Genomic DNA, 20715 nt, shown 5'->3' with positions numbered 1-20715 from the left:
CTTAAATGTTATTGAGTTACCGGAGGTGGCAGCGAAATGAACCGTCACCGTTGATATCGCCTCCAACCAAGGCGAAGTCAGTAGCATCCAGAAACTCACGGTACGCTCATTCTTTTCTTTTTCGTTTCCAAAGTTTCAGTCTTTACATATGTTTTCATTATAGTGGTTATCTCTTTGTATTTGGGCTATATCACAGTGTGAACAAAAAACCTACTAAATTGTAAACAATTATGAAACGCAGCAGCCCACATCAAAAGTTAATGAAACGATGAATTTTAGGCAAATAAGACAGGTGTCGCACTCATAATCAACGACTTTATGACGTGGCGCAACAGGAGGGAGGCGAACATTTTTTTATATATATGAGTAATTTTAACGTACATTGTTATAATATTTTCTTGTAATGTTGGCAGGGACAGCTTATATTACTTGTTATTTTTAACTGCCGCCCCCCAAATAATTCTAATATATGAGTAATTTTAACTTACATTGTTATAATATTTTCTTGTAATGTTGGTAGGGACAGCTAAGGGCGGCTGGTGCAACTGCTTGGGAGCCCACTTCAAATATTTTAAAAAAATGAAGTTATAATATTTGATTTAGATAAAATAATTTTGTACATATATTAATGTAAAATATTTTAATCATAAAATGGATTAAAATAAAATTTGTTAGTCTGTTTAAATTATTTTAGTGGTTTTTGATATTATCTTAAATATTAATATTTAAAAATAATATTAAAACTAATAATTATAGGGCATATAAATTTATGTTGTCCGAGACCCTATATGGTAATGAGCCAGCCCTGAATATTGGTATAACCAAACTTTAACACATGTAATTAGCTCGAACAAAACTAAAATACGCCTTTTCGTGCGCCTCTTTGGCAGTAGTTCTCTGGCTGGTAATGGGGTTAAACATATAACCAAGGTCCAAGATAACTAAACATCCATGCAATATTTTATCTACATTTTTTCCATAATGCTGACAAAGAAAGTAGAGAATTCGTTTTTCCTTTCTTTTCTATTATGATTTACAATTAGTGTATACATCCTAACAAGAAGATGTATTGATACCCGAATAGGAGACATTTTTAATTCCACAAACAATTTTTTTTTATATATCTTACGACTGACTGGTCGCCCTATAAAAAACACAATTAGTGCTGCAGAATGAACTAACTACCATACTTCATGATCCGAATTTGAAATATTTTTCAACTAATGTTAGGGAAAATACCGATCATACGATATAATCCACCATATTAACTATTTGGATAGAAACTTAGACCTATACTGGTCAAATAGTGATAAACTAATTAGCCATATATATATATATATATATGCATAAAATTGTTAAACATGATCTCTCTAGCGAGAGTATGAAAATCTGACCCCTCGATTTTACTAGCTTGGGTCTTTTTCTCATCTTCATGATTCGTACCATACATTGGACAACTGTATTTTTTTGGTAAGGAAATAAAGTTCTTGCAAATGTTCAATTAATATTAAAAAATCCAACAAAAAAAAGTTCAATTAATACTAAACCAGACATCCGATAAAATAAGACGAACCTGTCGATACTGACATATTCGTTTACCTATCGCGCGACCTGCGACCTGCGACCTGCGACTGATCGTAGGTCGCAGGTTGTTGTTCGTTTTGCTGTCGCGTAACCTGCGATCTGCGATTGGTCGCAGCTCGCAAGTCGCAGGTTGTTGTTCGTTTTGATGTCACGCGACTGATCGCGCGACCAGTCGCGGGTTCTATTTAAGTCGCCCGAAAAAAACAGCGACTAAAAATTAAGAAATTTTTGATCGTGCGACTGGTCGCAGGTCGCAGATCGCAGGTCGCGCGACACGTAAACGAACATAGTTTTAGTCGCAGGTCGCATGCTTAGTCGCATGTCGCAAGTCGCCGGTCGCGCGACACGTAAACGAACATAATCTTAGTCGCAGGTCGCGCAACCCGTAAACGAACATGGCCATATATATGTGTGCATATACGAGCAAGGGTTGCAACAGAACTTTAGACACATGGGTACTCGTATATAAGTTTTTTTCTAGTGCCATATAAAATGGCCTCTTACTAAATCTCCTTGCATCGCAACATGAGGAAACTACTCGAGTATAAAATTTATGTGACAATCCGTCCTGCATACCCATGCTCACATGTAAGGAGTTAGGGTCGGTGCCCTTTGATCAATTGGTGATAACTTGTACTCTGAAAATGTTGTTAAAGGGTAAGGTCTTGGGTTCGAAGAACGCCAAGCACACCAATAACCTACATGGGGCAGTCAGTGAAGGCTCACATATGAGGGGTTAGGGTTGGTGTCCTGCAGAGCCAGCCTTGAGCCCACGAAGCTCATTTATGAACCCTCGCTGACTCCATAATTTGGTTGTTGGTGCGCTTGGCGTTCTTGGCGTTCTTCAAAACGAAGACCTCATACATTAATAACTCTTCTACGTGACAAGCTGTCACCGATTGACATGCAGGATTAGGATCAATGCTCTACAGGCCCAACCTGATACCCACAAAACTGGTAGTTCCTACGGACTCCTATCTATATATTTTTACAATTTATTTCTTAGCAGTTCTTATTATTTATGTTTTAATGACTGCTAAACTCCTATCTATATATTTTTTCTACTGTCAACCGATCCAATTTGATATACTTAATAGATATGAAAATTCACGTTCTGCTGAACATGCGTATATATATGCACATGTTCTTATTATTTATGTTCTAATGACTGCTAAACTCCTATCTATATATTTTTTCTACTGTCAACCGATCCAAATTGATATACATAATAGATATGAAAATTCACATTCTGGAGAACATGCGTATATATATGCACATGTCGACAGATGCTTACATATATCATAGATGTAATATATGACAAAAGTACTCTCTTCTTCGAGTTTAATTAATATGAATGTCGACGAAGAGCATTATGGCTAGAGAGAATTTAATGTCACAAACAATAATTGAGATTGATATGTTATAATGTTATATCGACCATCGTACCAGTATCATAACTGAGAGGACATTATATTCGAGCCTCCCAATTAATTTGGAATTTTTCACCGCAGAGTTCAATAATTTCAAAAGAAATCATTGGTTTTAACGTTATGCGTTATAATTGTTTTCCTGTACACGAGTTGGCCATGTCCATGGCCTCTTGCTCAAAATATGGGACCGATAAGTCATATTCCTATCATCATATGGATACAGATTCAGTAAATCGTATCTATACAGAATCGTATCTCTTATTTTGGATATGAAGTAAATATTATCTTTTCGAGACTATAAATATTTTAATAAATATTGAGTGAATTGAAAAAAAAAAAATTCGTTTACTGTTTGTTAGAAAGAGGCCGTGGTAAACCGATTAGTCAATGTCAAGTCTTTGGAAAAGAAAAATCGCTGAATCGTAATCTTTGACTACACTTTCTCTAATAAAACCACTAAAGTTAATTAAAACCCACGTTCCAAATTGCGCTAGACGCTATACATAGGCTCGACCTGGATCTAGAAAATCAGAAAAAAATCGAAAAGTATTCGGAAAATAATTTTTTATAAAAAATTAAATATTTTCACATTTTTGAATTGTCCTATCCTATATCTAAAATTGTTTTGATAGTTTATACCAAACGTTGTATAGTAGTCCATCGATTACATTAAGATTACATTAAGTTGATTTAGTTCTTTTCTTCTGGGTTCGATTACCAAAAAAATTATTTTTTGGCTTTTTTTTTACATTTAATTAATGAAGGACATATCAGTAATTTGACTTTCATCATCTTCCTCCCGGCCTGTTTCTTCTCAAACCCTAGTTGACATCCGTTTTTTTTAAAACATAAATCATCTTTTTTCTTTGACGATTAGCTTCGATTCTTGATCCGTAACAATGAAATATGATAGATCTATGCTTAAAGGACCGATTTCGAACCGGAAAATCAAAATATGTATACTTTTTTTTTCAAGTCCGAGTTTCTACCCGAATAACACAATCGCGGCGGAGCAGCACCGAGTTGCGTTTAACCGGCGCGAAATCGACCAACTCGGCCGCATTTTTGATTAAAACCAAATCAAATAAAAACACTCTAATTTTGTTTTATGTACATCACGTAGATAAGAATTAGAGAAACCATGCCAAGCAAGCCTGAGACTTTTTTCCGAGATCCGGATTCGAGCCGATATTCGATCCGGATCCGATCCGAAAATCCGGATATCCGGAGGGGCCAAATACGGATCCGGATAGTAAAATGTTGGATCCGTTAAAGCCGAATCCGGATCCGGATATCTTGATTTTTTAGTCCAGATATCCGGATCCGTAAGTTTTATTAATAACTATTTCAAAAATAATAATATCTATATATAAAAACTAATTTTATTTAATATATTTTTATTTTTATAATAGTATATGTAAATTTTATATGAATTTTTTAATATTATACATAAAAATAATTATACATGTAAATTTTATATAAATTTTGTAATATTTTAAAATTATTGTTAATATTTTATATATATATAAATATTATTTATTTATTTATTTCAAGAATCCAAATCCGGATCCGGATATCCGCCGGATATTACAATTTTTAAAAGGATATCCGACACTCGGATATCCGAGAACCCCGGATCCGGATAAAGATAGTAAAATTATGGATCCGCCGGATAAGGATCCGGATCCGGATACTTTAAAATTGTCCGGATATCCGATCCGTCTCAGGCCTACTGCCAAGTACCAAACTACTGTTGTTCATAAAGACATTTAGAAGTAATGTTGATCAGGGCCGGCTCACAAGGAGAGATAAGCCGTGCGACTGTCCCGGGTCCAAGTCCGTGTTCCCCGTATAATAATAGTTAAATAGCCTAATTTTTTTATAAATCTATATATTTATATATAATAAATAATAAATAATAAATAAAATTGAAAATGATCCAAAATTATTTGATATGTATATAGTTTTATCTTAATTACAAATGTATTAAATATTACTGATTAAAATCTTCAACAATATTGAGCCGGTCCTGACGTTGATTTCTATTTGTTTCTTTATATGCCCCCACACGGTATCATGTCTCATTAATTACAAAAACAAAAAATGGACGTTACAATGATGAGTTCGATTGTCTGAACCTTGTTTCAAAAAAAAATAAAAAAATTGTCTGAACCAAGCCTGCAACTTGTATTATTATAGTATAACATTTAATTGTTTCTAACTTGTTGACATTCTATAAAGACAATAAAAATATAAGCTTTACAACTTTTCGTTTTAATTGCATGACAGAACACGTTGTAGATGTCTAGATGAGCAGAGATTGGAGTGGGCGTTCGGGTAACCGTTTGGGTTCGGTTCGGATTTATTCAAGTTTCGGATTTTCGAGATTAAAGATTTTAGCCTCATTCGGTTATTTTTAAATTTTGATTTGGGTTCGGTTCGAATCTTTGCGGATTCAGTTCGGGTTTGGATAACCAATTTAAATGATTTTTAAAATTTTAAAATTCTATATATAGTTTAAATTTCTCAAAATCAGTGAATAAAATACTATATTATATATAAATTGGTTTCGATTGAATATTTTTGATAGAGAATCAGTAGATATTTCAACTATTTTTGGTGTTTAGAGTATGTTTTAGCTATTTTAGACATTTAGTTTTTGCTATTTGTATATATTTTCAAGTATTTTAGACAACTTAAAAGTATATTATATATTTTGGATGTTTTTAATATACATTAAATCTAAAAATAATTAATATATTTAGATATATAAATGTATTTCAGATACATTCAGGTACCCGAAATACTTCGGTTCGGGTCGGGTTCAGTTTCGGTTCTCTAGATACCAAAATTTTGTACCCGTTCGGATATTTAATCAATTTCAGTTCGGATTCGGTACTACTTTTTCGGATCGGGTTCGGTTCGGTTCTTCGGATTCAGTTTTTTTGCCAGCCCTAAACAGAGCATTAGCATACAAATTTAGAATACTAGGTTGTTAAAACGACTAAAAAACCTATTAAATATTTTGAAAGAACTACGAGAATTAGTATAAGAAAAGGGAGGCTGCAGACTATACCAAATTTATTTTAGTTTGGATCTACAAGAACGCCTATGTCGCAGAATAAATATGATAAATTTAGGTTTCAATTTGGATGCAACACACAGGTACTGTGGTAATGTGTAACTAAGAAAGAAGAAGAAAATTTTAGTTTATTTAATCCTAGTAATATTGAATTTCAGGGTTTATATAAAGGGATCTTAGATTTTATATCAATTATTTACAACCACTTATATATTTACATATTAAAAGTTGTATTTAATAAGAGGTTGATTGAAACAATGTGTAGTTTTAGTTTTTTTTTTTTGTTTTGCTATAGAATTAAGGCAGTATCATTTTTAAAAAAATTAAGGCGGTATATTATTTTCTTGTAACTGTAGTTTTTTTGCAGTGATTGTACATATATTTCTGTGAGATTATAATTGTATGTTTGATAAGATTTAATGATTTCATAAAAATTTCAAGCTAAATATAAGTGTTTTAGGTGTTTTTCTATAACTAAAAAGAAGAATTTCTTTTTTGTAATTTCAGAAAAATATAGACCATGATTGGAAAAAGTTAGTGATTTAACAAAAAGTTATCTAATAAAACATGTCACTGTTAAAAGACTCTAAAATTATTATTTCATAAAATAATTATTATATAGGGACACAGAGGAATTACATGTTTCAATCTAGAATATTAATTTTTCTTGTATTAAGAAATGTGGAATGGCGTATGCGCCGTGTGGAGGCATTCGAGATCCTCATGTGTATATATATATATATCCTTCTCAATGTAAATACTGGATATTGAAGTAGGGAGGCTTTGACCAAAAAAAGAAGTAGGGAGGCTACGTACATGTTCTTGCATATATATTTTCAACCAAGGATTTTCCACTAAATTAAATAATCAAATATATTACCAAACGATTTTAGTATGGTATGATGTATATGATAATATCTTCCCCTAATCTCCCATTTCAGCCGCAAAACTTACAAATAAAGCAGATCCAAGACTTTGAGAAGGGGTGGGGGTTCATTTTCGTTATTTGATTGGAAAGATAAAAGTAATATTGCTTATAGTGATCACATACGTGTAGTTAGTGACAGTTACTATTTTTTTTTAACCCTGAAAACATTATAACATTAAAAGATTCAAAGATAAGATACAAGGGTGATGCACTTAGCCAGCGGAACACTAGTTTCCCGGCGAAAACAAAGTTTTCCCAGAAGCTTAAGCCCTAAACAAAGGGGAATACAACAGTTATACAAATATCAAAAGAACAGTTATACAAATATCAAAAGAAAAACCAACGGATGCGCAGAGGACATTAACGTAAACAAAAAAGGTCAAACCCAAAAAACTTGCAGAACCACTTAATTTCCTTGCTAGCTCTGACCAAGGATTATCACAATCTAGTTGATAATCAAATCCTCCAATAGTGAATAAGCACAAACCATTTAATGCATGTAGACACAGCTTCAATTTCAGTGACAGTTACTAAACCATTTTTTTTTGAAATAGTAGAAAACTCCGGTTCTTGAAATAAAAACAAAAGCTCTTTTCGTACACGATTTGGGTCCGATTGGAAGTAGTTGTAGAGACTGTAGGCTTTAAAAAATTGTTGTAGAGACCTTCCAAGTGTTCTTGTTATTAAAATAATGATATCAGTGTAAAAAAGTATGAGAGATGAAGAGAAATATAAGGAGAGAAAAGAGAGACGGCTCTCAAATGAGCATAAAAGTAAAAAGCGAGAAGTTTTAATAGGTGTTATGTTATTATCGGTATGATTTTTTTGTTGGTGTTTAGACCATGATTATTTGGAGGTTCTTAGGATGAGGTTTTTAACGGAATATAAGAATCCGTTTCTTAAATTTTAACTAAAAAGCTAACCAATTTTTTTCTTTTTGCCTTTCCCTCTTCTTTTCTTCCATAAAAATGGTGGTACTAGCTAGGTTTGTGCCTTCAATGAGTCTGGATTCTGACCTAGATCCAGATCCCCTATCTGTTGCTCTCATTGTTCCAATTTAGTTTATTATTTATTGTTATTATATATTTTTAAAACTAATAACAATAATTTTTAATCATTTTTTAATTATGTTTTTTTAATATAAAATATAAAAAAAAATATTTTATAGAACAAAAATCAAGAAAATTTAACTTTTTGGAACAAAGGGAATATTTCTCAATGAATATTTATATATAATCTGTTACAGAAAGAGAACAGTGAATAAGATGATGTTTTGTAATTGATATCGCTAGCTATCTTTCTGATCTAACGCAGCTACGGTTATTTCTTGGTTGGTTGAAATTTTGATCTTTATAAGTAAAATTGACTTGCGTGATTCAGTGGTAAAGATACGAGTGCATATACTCTCAAGTCAAATATGAAAAATGTTATGAAAGTTATTAATTTGTACCATGCAAACATAATGATGACGAATAGTATCTACTTTCAAAAACATCTAACTATATAAAATTTGTTTTAATGGTTTAACCGTTTGAACAATACCATTCTTGATTTTTTGGAATAGTGTCAATGTGTTATATTATATTATTATCTTTTACATTCTAAAACCTAACTTTAATCCAATTTGGACAATATGTTAATTTATATATATATATGTTAATTTATGTTACAATGAAATTAAAGTTTCAAGACGCCAAAACAAGGGCCTTATCAAATGGGATTGTTTTTTTAATATGTTCTATCGGCAGATCTAATCGGTCTTGGGAGAAATCCACTTAATGTTACTAGACTTATATTATATTTGAATTTGAAATATCTTTCGACTAATACCAAGCTGTAGCCAAATCATTTGTTAATGTACTACCATGTAAATTAAATGGGCTGAAACCCAAGTTCATATTGACCAAATAATAATGATTTTGTTCCTAGAATGAATCGAACTCAAGACAGATGAGTTTACACTATGCCCCAACTTTTTTACCACTAAAGCCACCATTTAAAAAAAGTGGGTTTAACTCTTTGCCATAAACCCAATTAATGTAAATAATTATTTCTAACGAGAATTGAATTTGAGTGGCATAATGTCATATTTTTGGAATCTACACATTAAAACTAGATTAAGTGATGGTCAGATGAGTTGATTCTCCGAAGAGCACCGTATGTCCGGATCTGATCTATTAGACATTTTTTTACCATTAGATCGACAAAACATCAGATAATATTATTTAGATTTGAAAATTGATATAAAATCAAAATGGTGTGAATATAAACATGAATAATGTAAATAGTTATTCTCAATAAAAATTGAATCCGAGTGGTAAAATATGTAGACATTTTTTAATTATTAGACTAGCAAATCGTTGATCGATAGTATTATTTGAATTTGAAAAGTGATATAGAATCAAAATGGTGTGAATAAATTCCAGCTACTGTATGTTCCCACTTATTAGACTGGAAAATGTCGATTGTGGAGTATTTACATATCAAGTTCACAAAATTTGACCAACTAGAAAAGTGTCCAATCAGAAAATGCACGTGTCACATTTGTATTTGAAATTTGAAAATATTCACATTTTCTATAATGCTCGTATTTATCCCCTCTTTTGAGTTTTGACTACATATATGCGCCAAGGACTACATTTGAAAAAAATATATAATTTTCGTACATACGTGCCCGAAATGATTTTCTTTACTTGGTTTACGTACATGGAGGTTTCTGGATGGAGAAGAACGGGTTTGGTTTCTCAATGCTATCGTTTTAATAATCGAATGAAAAAGTCGTCCTGAGAAATTATACTTTCCCTGTTTAAACTAAACTTTTTTTTTGTTTTCTAAAAAACAAATTATTTCATAATTTTAATGAAATTGCTGACAAAATAATTGTATTAATTCGTATGGATAATGTGAATATAAAATTAATGTAAAAATGAAGAGTTGTTCTAAATGTTTATTATATATATATATATCTTTTTAATTTTTTTTTTGTAAACTATCTTTTTAATGTTTATTGTATATATATATAGACTATTTCCACAAGCTCTTTAATTTTGGTGTCCAAAATCAATTTTTGCCATGACGATTAAGCTTTCAGGAACCCCACAAACATTTACACATTTCTTTATACCGGGCTTAGAAGTCAACTCGAAATTAATTCACCGACCATTTATTTTAGTTGCCATCCAAAATATCGATATATACGAAATATATATACTCTTTTTCTATAGTAATAAAATAATAATAAGGAAGACATAAATAGTTGAGAAAACGCAACAAAAAAACAATATTACGCCCCATAAAACACAAAGATTGATTAGTACTCTGTTCAGTGATGAAAGCGGGATTAAAGCAACAAAGGACTTGGGAAAGTATTTGGGTATGCCGGTTCTGCAAAAGAGGATTAATAAAGAGACTTTTGGTACAGTCATTGAGCGAATGTCTTCAAAACTGGCTGGTTGGAAGAGAAGATTTTTGAGCTTAGCAGGAAGGATAACTCTTACCAAATCTGTCCTCTCATCGATCCCGGTACACACAATGAGTTCGATAGCTTTACCCATGTCGACGCTGAACCAACTAGATAAAATTGCTAGATCGTTTATCTGGGGGAGTGTGGATGGGAACCGAAAACAACACTTGGTTACTTGGGAGATGAATATTGCTCTCTTAGCGAAGCTCGGTTGGAGGGTGTTGAATACACATGACGATTTATGGGTACAGATCTTGCGCAAGAAGTTTCGGGTAGGGGAGATACATGAATCATCATGGTTGGTACCTCAAGGAACTTGGTCCCCGACATGGAGGAGTATAATACTGGGAGTTCGAGCTTGTGTGGTTCCAGGCACTTGTTGGATTCTAGGAGATGGTTGCAGAGTACGCTTCTGGAAAGATAATTGGCTGATGCATGAGCCATTACAGAGCCTGAGTACAGTGGACATTCCGGAAGAGTTATTGGAGGAAAAGGCTCGAGACTTATGGCAGAGTGGGAGAGGATGGTTAATACAATGTATTGAACCGTATATTTCAATGGAGCATAGGCTATGTCTGGCTTCGGTGGTAATTGATGACGTCACAGAAGCTAGAGATAGAATGTCGTGGGGAGGCAGTAAAGATGGACTCTTCTCAGTCAAATCAGCGTATGCATTATTGACGAAAGATGAGAAACCGAGGCCAAATATGAATGCTTTTTACGATAGAGTGTAGCGTGTGATAGTACCAGAGAGAGTCAGAGTCTTCTTATGGTTGGTTTCTCACCAGGTTATCATGACAAACATGGAGAGGAAGCGTAGACATTTGAGTGACAATGGGATGTGTCAGTTATGTAAGAACGGCGATGAGACAATCCTTCATACCCTTCGCGATTGTTCGGCATCAATGGGACTTTGGAGAAGGCTGGTAGATCCGAGCAAACAATAGAGATTCTTTGATCAATCACTCTTACAATGGCTTTATGAAAATTTAACAAGTGCTCAGTCAGCTAATGGGGAGCGGTGGCCTACAATGTTCGCATTGACAGTGTGGTGGTGTTGGAAATGAAGGTGTGGATATGTTTTTGGAGAAACCGGGAAATGTCGGGATAGAGTTCAATTTGTTAAGGACAAGACGCATGAGGTGATTCTAGCGAACAATAAATTGAGGTTACATTCAGCTGTTGGCCTACGTGAAGAGCGACATATCAAATGGCGAAGACCTTCAAATGGATGGTGCAAGTTAAATACTGATGGAGCTTCCAGAGGAAATCCGGGACTGGCTACAGCTGGTGGAGTTATGCGCAATGAGAATGGGGAGTGGAAAGGAGGATTCGCGGTTAATATAGGTATCTGCTCAGCTACATTAGCAGAACTGTGGGGTGTCTATTACGGCCTCGCTATAGCATGGGAAAATGGGATACGGAGGCTAGAGGTGGAGGTTGATTCTGCAACTGTGGTGGGGTTTCTTAAAACAGGGATTCATGATGCTCATCCCCTGTCATTCCTAGTACGCTTGTGCTATGGCTTTATTTCGAGAGACTGGTTAGTCAAAATTTCGCATGTGTATAGGGAAGCTAATTGTCTAGCAGATGGATTAGCCAACTATGCGTTTTCTTTATCTTTTGGTGTTCATTACTTTGAGTTGGTTCCGGAGCATGTTGCTTCCATCCTGTTGGATGATGTTTATGGGATTGCTAGGTCCCGACAAGTTTATTTGTAATAGGTTTGGATTTGAATAAATGATAGGGGACCTTTGTTCCCTGTCGCCTACCAAAAAAAAAAAAACTACGTTATGAAAGAAACGTAGGGACGTAGGAAAATGAATCAAATAGAGAGAACAATGGGCTTCGCTAAGCGGTATCGGTTGAAACTATGGATAGTTTTCTGTTACTCGTAAGTTGCTAGTTGTCACACCAATATATTTATGAGAAAATTTATCTGTTTTAATATGCTAGAATATATATAATTTTGCATTTCAATATTCTTATGCTCATATGCTGATCCTTTTTTTGTCAGTTTGTGGTTCTTATTGTCGAGTTTTATTTAATAAAATTTACATTAATAATGTATATAACTCGTTCGTTTCCAATAAAAATTATATTCATTAACAATTGCTGGTTTTACGAATATACGAAATTACAATGCTATGATAGATAAAGCAGTTATGGAAGTATATAAGGCATATATAAAGCTATAAGAATAACACTAGATTGCCCAATGTAAAGTGACGCAGCAATTCGTGTACAAGTTGATATATATCAGACTTTATGCAATTAGCAAATCTGATTTAACTAACTATGTGATTAGAAGTATTTAGCCAGTATTGATTGACCGACTATCAATAATTAAATAAATTAATATGTATGTAACTCGTCAATTGCATCATGTTAGCAAAGTTCATCCATGCCTACCGATCATGGTTTTACAATTTGATTTGCACTCCTATAAACTTCTTAACAGTGTTTATGATAGGAACACGTAGTTATTTAGAAGGTATAGTCAGTATATAATTACTCAACACCTTCTGTCAACGCATAATCAAATTATTGCACACATAACTCAGTTACGACAAATTAACTCTTATTATAATAAGCTGAATGCAAAAACTCAACCATACCTTCATATGTATTATTGCGAAACTCAAAACTATAACAACTCGATCGTCGTGACTCATTATAGTAAACTGTTTTTCTCGACAAAAACAAGAAAAATATTCTTTTGACTTTGATGCAAGCTTAATATTAGTGTATTGATCAATAATACAAGTAAATGCAGAAGCCACGTGGTTACGTTTAGTTTGATGAGAATGAAAACAGGTGTACGTCACAGGTACATCGATCTCAAAGTCAAATAGAAAGTCAATGTGCATTAACAAAAATATGTACGTAGTAGTTTGTTAACGGCAGTTAATGCATTTTAAACAAGATTTATTAATGTGGTCTATAAAGAAAAGATTGAATTAATATCGAATTACACGAAAATGGTCAATGCAATAATAAAAAAAAAAAATACTATAGGCAATGCTTTCGGGGACACGAAACTTATGATATGCAATGCTTTCGGGAGAGTTAACGAGTACAGTACGGATCTCGTCGACTATTATTAATTGATAAACTATTAAACCATTGGGGTCTTGGAGACATTAGTTTAATCCCCAAGAATCATACGTTGAAGAGCCCTTGTATGATTGTACTTCAAACTAGTAGTGGAAATATGGTTCATTGGTGAAAGTAGAATCGTTGGACGTAAATTCTAACAAATAGAATTATTGATTGTAGAATTGTCTCTTAATAATTTTCATAATTTGTAATACAATAATAAAATAGTGTTTAAAAACTATAGAATTCTTAGTTATTTATTTTAATTTTTATAAACAAATGGTCTGAAAAGAATAAGATGAGCATTCATGTCCCAAAGGGAATAAACTACTCGCCAACCAACCAAAGACAATAGACATGCATGCATGTACTTTATAAAAAACATTTGTGTCAGGAAAAAAAAAACAATTTAAGAAAAAGGCTCAATGAAATGAGCCCAGTAAAGGCCCAATTAAAAAATTTAAATGGTTTTGTCGCCGCCGGGAAACCCATGTCCAGGTGTTGGATGATGGTAAGAAACTCTACAATTTCACCGGAAAAGCTGAGACTTTATTGCTCCGGTCACATAATCTACTCTTTTAGGCGCTCGTTTCCTCGCCGGAAGTTTCTTTCCGGTTGCTATTCTTCCCATTTTCACATCACTAAAGAAAAACATGAGCGATCCTTCACTTCAGCTTTTTCGTCTCAAGATACTCTTATTGACCATAAGGTGTTCGACGAAATGCGTAACCGAGATAATAAGACGGTGGAGTCCAGCTATATGTTCGTTCGAGATTTACTTAGATCCTCCATGATGAGAGCGGTGGCAGAGACTCCGAGGAGCATCCATTGTTTTGCTCTGAAGAGTGGGTTTCTTCAAGATTTGCATGCGTCTTCTAAGCTCCTGACGCTTTACGGTAAAGCAGGGGACTTTGTGTCTTCTTTGGGTCTGTTTAGTGAGCTGAAAGTGAAAGATGTGATTGCTTGGAACAGTGTGATCACTGCTCTGAACCAAAATGGTCGTTCCATGGCAGCTCTTGGAGTTTTCGTTGAGATGATTCAGAAGGGGACTGGGTTTGATTCGACAACACTGTTACTTGCACTGTCTGCGTCATCGAGTTTAAACCTTTCGAAAGTCTGTCCAGTGGTTCATTGTTTGGCGATAGAGGCTGGTTTGGTGTCTGATAATAACTTATGCAATGCGTTGATGAATATTTACGCACAAGGCGAGGATTTGAGCTCTGTGGAGCGTGTGTTCACGCGTATGGAACACCGAGACGTTGTTTCTTGGAACACAATCGTGACAAAGTGTGTTGCAAATGGCCAGTACTGGAAATCGTTGGAGTATTTCAAGTCGATGACTGTTTCAGGACAAGAAGCTGATAATGTGACTTTTTCAAGTGTTATCTCAGCTTGTGCTTCTTTGGAAGAGCTTTCTTTAGGTGAATCCTTCCACGGGATGGTTATTAGATCAGGTTATGTCCCAGAAGGTCATGTCTCTGTGGCCAACTCGATCATTTCGATGTACTCAAAATGTGGGGATATCGATGCTGCAGAAACCGTGTTTGGGAAATTATTTTGGAAGGATGTGATTTCTTGGAACGCAATCCTTAATGGTTTTGCTTCAAACGGGATGTCTCAAGAAGCATTTGGTATTTTTAAGGAAATGCAGTCGTTGAATAGGATTCATCCTGATATCTCCACGGTGGTTACAGTAGCTTCTATTTGTGGTGATATGTGTCTGTCACGAGAGGGGAGATCAATTCATGGTTACACTGTTCGCAGGGAGATGCAGTCCAGAGCATTAGTGGTAGTTAACAGCCTTATTGATATGTACGGCAAGTGTGGCTTAACAAGGCAAGCTGAGTTGTTGTTCAAGATAGCAACTGACCGAGACTTGGTTTCGTGGAATTCGATGATATCTGCTTTTGTGCAAAACGGGTTTACGCAAGAAGCTAAGACTCTGTTCAAGGAAGTTGTCAGTGAGTATTCTCGTTCAAAGTTTAGCTTGTCAACCGTGTTGGCTATTCTTCCGTCTTGTTGTTCATCTGATTCGCTCATATTTGGCAAATCAGTACATTGTTGGCAGCTAAAGCTAGGATTTGGGAATAATATCCTTTCAGCTAATTCAGTTATAAACATGTACATCGGCTGCAGGGACCTACCTTCAGCGTTTTTGCTGTTAGAGATGATATCCGAAACTAGGGATCTTGCGTCTTGGAACTCTGCTATCTATGGCTGTGCATCGAATGGTCACCATTCAGAATCACTGAGAGCGTTTCGAGCAATGAGCCATGAAGGGAAAGTTAGCCATGACATGATTACTCTTCTGGGGACTATCTCGGCATGTGGAAACCTCGGACTATTCTCAGAAGGAAGATGCTTTCATGGACTAGCAATTAAGACTGAGAGAGAGTCTGAGACCCAGTTGCAGAACACGTTGATCACCATGTATGGTAGATGTAAAGACATCGATAGTGCAGTGAAGGTCTTTGGCTTGATCTCTGACCCTAACTTATGTTCCTGGAACTGTGTGATATCAACTTTGTCTCAGAACAAGGCTGGACCCGAAGCGATTCAGCTATTTAGAAAACTCGAGGTAGAGCCGAACGAGATCACATTCGTTGGCCTTCTCTCCGCTTCAACTCAGCTCGGGTCTACAGGATATGGTATGCAGGCGCATTGTTATCTCATCCGCCGTGGGTTTCAAGCTAACCCTTTCATCTGTGCCGCGCTCGTGGACATGTACAGCAGCTGCGGGAGGGTAGAAACCGGCATGAAGGTGTTTAGAAACTCAGGAGTGAGGTCAATTGCTGCTTGGAACTCGGTTATTTCTGCATATGGATTCCATGGAATGGGAGAGAAGGCTATGGAATTGTTTAATGAAATGAGTATCTCAGGGATGGAACCAAACAAGAGCACTTTCATCAGTCTACTGTCAGCTTGCAGCCACTCAGGGTTTGTAGAAGAAGGTCTAAAATATTACAACCAGATGGAGGATAAATTCGGGGTGAAACCAGTCACAGAGCATCGGGTTTGTGTTGTTGACATGCTTGGCAGGGCAGGGAAACTGAGAGAAGCTTATGAGTTCATCAAAGGGATCGGAGAGGCACAGAAAGCAGGTGTATGGGGAGCTTTGCTGAGTGCTTGTAACTATCATGGAGATACAGAGTTGGGGAAAGAAGCTGCAGAGGTTTTGTTCGAAATGGAACCAGACAATGCATCTTACTATGTCTCATTGTCGAATACATATGTTAGGTTGGGAGGCTGGGAAGAAGCTGTGCGGCTACGGAAGACGGTGGAGGATAAAGCATTAAAGAAGCTTCCTGGTTACAGTAGTATTGACATTAGTGTAGGATTGTAGGATAATGTTTCTTGAAAGTTTCATATATCAGTGATTAGTTTAGGCTTTGTGAGAAGTAGATAAAATAGTAATAGGCAGTACATTCCTTGTAAAATCTAAATAATAACATTACAACAGTAAAGAAAGTACAAATAGTTAAAAAGATTCAAAGAGTTTTATTGCTCAGTTAATAAAAAACCTGGCGAAGTATACAGCAAAATCTGAGTAGCAAAACTGAACAGACAATCAAAAGCTTGAGAAGAGAAACATCTCCTTAGGACCTCGGAAAAAGATGGTTGCGAGCTCATAGATCAACTTCCTCAGAGCGAAAGACCTTCATGGAATTCAGACAATGTTTCTATATCCAGATCATGCCCTATGTTCTGTGAATCCACAAAGGAAATAAATAGAGAACAAACATTTCAGATATTGGCTCTTATCAAATGCTGTGTGATTGATAAAAACAACATTGGTATTTTAGAGATTAAGAACCTCATGGTAGTTGCCTTAATCGTCCAAGTAGTAGTATGAGCCAGCAGACTTTTGCTCCCTGTCTTTAGTCGACTCTAATTTGTTGATTCTTGGTCTGAAATTGGTGGGATCCCGTCTGAAGGTGATGTTTAGATGCTGTATAAATGAAAACCATTAGCAGCATACATTAGGTCATGTTTTTGCTTGCTCATGAAGTGTATAACTAAAGAGGGGTATAAGAGACTTACGGATAGGAAGAGATTCATCCCACTGAGTAGTGACTGAGGACAATTTGCAACACAATCAATGGATGGCTGTCCTTCATAGACAATGACCCGGTCTGCTAAATAGGTAGCCATTATAAAGTCATGCTCGACTATAAATGCAGTTTTCTTTGCATGGAGAATGAATCGCTTAATGACTTTAGAAGCCACAATACGTTGCTCTGAATCCAGATATGCACTTGGCTCATCAATCAGGTATATATCCGCAGGCTGCACAAAAGTTTGTGTATGCATGAGATCACTGAGAGACAAAGAAAACAAACTTCCAACACAAGATACTCACCTTTCCGAGGCACAGAGCTAATGCAACCCTCTGCAGCTCTCCTCCAGAGAGATTGACAACTTCCTGATCCATCAACTGCTCGATCTGAAGCGGCTTCATCACGTCCGACACAAACTGAGGATGCATGTAAGAATCCCGAATCTTCTGATGTAGCAAGTGCCTAACTGAATTCTGAAACTTGGGGCTGATCTTTTGTGGCTTGTAAGAAACATTGAATTCTGGTATCTCTATGTCTGATTCTTCTGTCTCGTCTGGTTTCAACAAACCCGCCTGTTAAAATTTTTACCAATTAATACAAGTTTAGGAGTCTGAAACTCTTAACCAAAAGAGAGGATTATAACGGAGGAAGAGAATACCAGCATCCGGATAAACGTTGTCTTCCCAGTACCATTCTCCCCAAGCATAACAATAATCTGAGAGTCGGTGAATTCACCTTCCGTCACTTTCAACCTGAAGTTTCCTTGAGTTTTGGTCATGGTTGGGTACTTGTACCTAGCGTACGACTGTATTTCTTCAGCACTCTCTTGTGGAGTCTCAGCAACCTTCCCACAAAAGAAGAACTCATTAAGGACAGAGTTACTGACTACCGTTGTGAAGCGACATCACCATCAAAAGAAAGAAGTTTACCTTGAAGGTCAGCGACTCATCTCTAAAACGTAGATTCTCTGTGGGAACGAACCCAGCCAAGAAAATGTTGATTCCTTCTCTAACAGAGAAGGGGAGAGTCACGACACCGTAGGCTCCTGGTTTCCCATACAGACAGCAAATGAAATCCGACAAGTAGTCAAGAACACTGAGATCATGCTCCACCACAATGACGTAGCTGGAAGAAAAAGGAAAATAACTGTAAGTAGCTTTATTCTATATCCAAAATAATCAAAAGATGGAAAAATTCAAAACCTATTAGGCCTAAGGAGGGAACGGACGACTTGAGCAGCTTTGAGTCTTTGCTTAACATCAAGGTAACTAGACGGCTCATCGAACATGTAAATCTCAGCGTTTTGTATGGCGACAACAGCGATGGCGAATCTCTGCAGCTCACCACCAGATAAATTCTCAACGTCACGATCAATGACCTGGTTCAGCTCCAGATCAGCACAGAGCTCCGCCTTCTTGTCTCTCTCATCCTTCTGGTCAAGGACCTCTCCAACGTTGCCTCGCACAGCTTTTGGGATGTGGTCCACATACTGAGGCTTTATAATGGCCTGTCGTGGACACCAAAATCTCAATTTATGTCATTCAATGAAAGGTCAATTTACAATTATACCTTTAGATTATCTTCTAGAATACGGGTGAAGTAGTTTTGAAGTTCAGACCCACGGAAGTGAGTCAAGATTTCTTGCCAGTCTGGAGGATTCTGCACAATAAAGAGAATTATTTAAATCAAACTAGTCCAGAGACCAGAGATGCAATTTTCAGACAAAAGTTCAGAAACTGAGGAGAGACTATTACAGTGAAACGGCCCAAATTTGGTTTGAGCTTCCCCGCCAAAATTTTCAGAGCGGTTGATTTTCCAATACCATTTGTCCCAACCAACCCTAGGACCTGACCTGGCCTTGGAACCGGGAGCCTGGAAGTAAAGACATAGTTTGAATTGTCTTAAAACTAGGAGAGGAATCAGTTTTTCTCAAAGGAAGAAATAAAAGATAAACAAACCTGTGCAACTTGAAAGTGTTTGCACCATAACGATGGGTCGTGTCTTTCTCTAAGTCTCTGGGAAGATTGATGATCTGAATAGCTTCAAATGGGCATTTCTGCAATTGTAAAGCAACATAAAAATCTATTTAGCGTCCCAGTTATGGCTACATGTACATAGGTATATATGCGGAATCAGAAATAGTATATTCAGACATACCTTCACACAAATACCGCAACCAATGCACAACTCCTCTGAGATGAAAGCAAGCTTGGAACCAACAGTCACCTCAATGCAAAGTTTTCCTAAGATAAACATAAGTGGCACTAAAATTTTTAGAGTGATCATAAAAAACATCAAGTCGGTAGTATCAAGTTACAAACTAATGGCTTCACACGTAACCTTAACCACTACGCAATAACTAGACATATCCATAAGAATTTAATCTTCGAATAAGTAAGAAAAAAAAAAAGCACCCGTCTTGACCACAGGACAGCTCTTCTTGCACTCTTGGCGACATTTCTTTGGCTTGCAACGGTCTGAACTCACAATAGCAATACGTGTCAACCGATCTGCCATCTCTCAAATATCTAAAAAGAAGCAAATATATTCAATACACAATCTGATAGCAGAACAAACTATTCATTTCAAGCTTGGATAAACGCAAATTCAATACTTCGAATAAACAGGTGAAGCAAGTTTTTTATTTTTTCCAAAAAAAAATTCATCTATACAGCGACAAACGTTGACACTTTCCCGAGTGATAGAAGGGATAAAATCTATAAACCTTTTTTAAGGTAACTAGAAGATATTTTGAAGAAAGTTGGAAGCTTTTGATACAATCCCAGATATAAAATTTAACGGTGAATCAATCAAAAGAGCCAAGGGACCTGAGATAATTGAGAGATTCAGATTGAGCTGAGCTGAGCTGAGCTTCGAGGGAGATGGAGGTGAAGAAGCGTGTGTCGATTCTTTTAAGGAACCAGCGGAGAGAGAGAGAGAGAGCACACGCGCCTCAGAGTTATGCCTTTGTCCAAAAGCAATGTTAGGGTTTCTCTGGATCATCTGTTTCCGACAGGTTTGCCCCGACTTGCTTTTTATTGGGCTTGGGTCGGTCAAATTATGGGCCCAGC

General features: G+C 36.0%; 2 protein-coding genes across 2 annotated transcripts; one reads left to right on the top strand and one right to left on the bottom strand.

Annotated features, from left to right (window-relative positions):
* The first annotated feature begins 13997 nt into the window (after positions 1-13997).
* Positions 13998-17079, top strand: LOC125596546 (pentatricopeptide repeat-containing protein At4g19220, mitochondrial-like). The gene has a single exon (XM_048771618.1). The coding sequence runs from the start codon at positions 14017-14019 to the stop codon at positions 16927-16929; it is 2913 nt and encodes a 970-aa protein (XP_048627575.1). The 5' UTR covers positions 13998-14016; the 3' UTR covers positions 16930-17079.
* LOC106401318 (ABC transporter E family member 2) lies at positions 16990-20659 on the bottom strand. Its single transcript, XM_048771620.1, has 13 exons — positions 20473-20659; positions 20059-20172; positions 19802-19887; positions 19603-19700; positions 19399-19516; positions 19214-19303; positions 18847-19151; positions 18574-18769; positions 18303-18488; positions 17947-18216; positions 17628-17873; positions 17401-17535; positions 16990-17291 (listed from the first exon to the last, which is right to left on the bottom strand). Exons 2-12 carry the CDS (start codon positions 20159-20161, stop codon positions 17416-17418), a joined length of 1818 nt encoding a protein of 605 aa, XP_048627577.1. The 5' UTR covers positions 20162-20172; positions 20473-20659; the 3' UTR covers positions 16990-17291; positions 17401-17415.
* Positions 20660-20715: the final 56 nt, after the last annotated feature.

Source organism: Brassica napus, unplaced genomic scaffold (genome assembly GCF_020379485.1).
Source record: "Brassica napus cultivar Da-Ae unplaced genomic scaffold, Da-Ae ScsIHWf_1230;HRSCAF=1757, whole genome shotgun sequence".
In the NCBI taxonomy this organism is placed as follows: Eukaryota; Viridiplantae; Streptophyta; class Magnoliopsida; order Brassicales; family Brassicaceae; genus Brassica; species Brassica napus.
The sequence above is the reverse complement of the archived record's forward strand: the minus strand, read 5'-3'. Positions and strand labels throughout refer to the sequence as shown.

What these genes read in the sequence shown, in the direction of transcription:
- LOC125596546 (XM_048771618.1), top strand. Translation starts at nt 14,017, where the DNA reads ATGAGCCCAGTAAAGGCCCAATTAAAAAATTTAAATGGTTTTGTCGCC.
- LOC106401318 (XM_048771620.1), bottom strand. Translation starts at nt 20,161, where the DNA reads ATGGCAGATCGGTTGACACGTATTGCTATTGTGAGTTCAGACCGTTGC. An exon ending in TCCCTCCTTAGGCCTAATAG is followed by an intron (nt 18,770 to 18,846) that starts GTTTTGAATTTT and finishes TTTTTCTTCCAG; the next exon opens with CTACGTCATTGTGGTGGAGC. An exon ending in ATGAGTCGCTGACCTTCAAG is followed by an intron (nt 18,489 to 18,573) that starts GTAAACTTCTTT and finishes TTTTGTGGGAAG; the next exon opens with GTTGCTGAGACTCCACAAGA.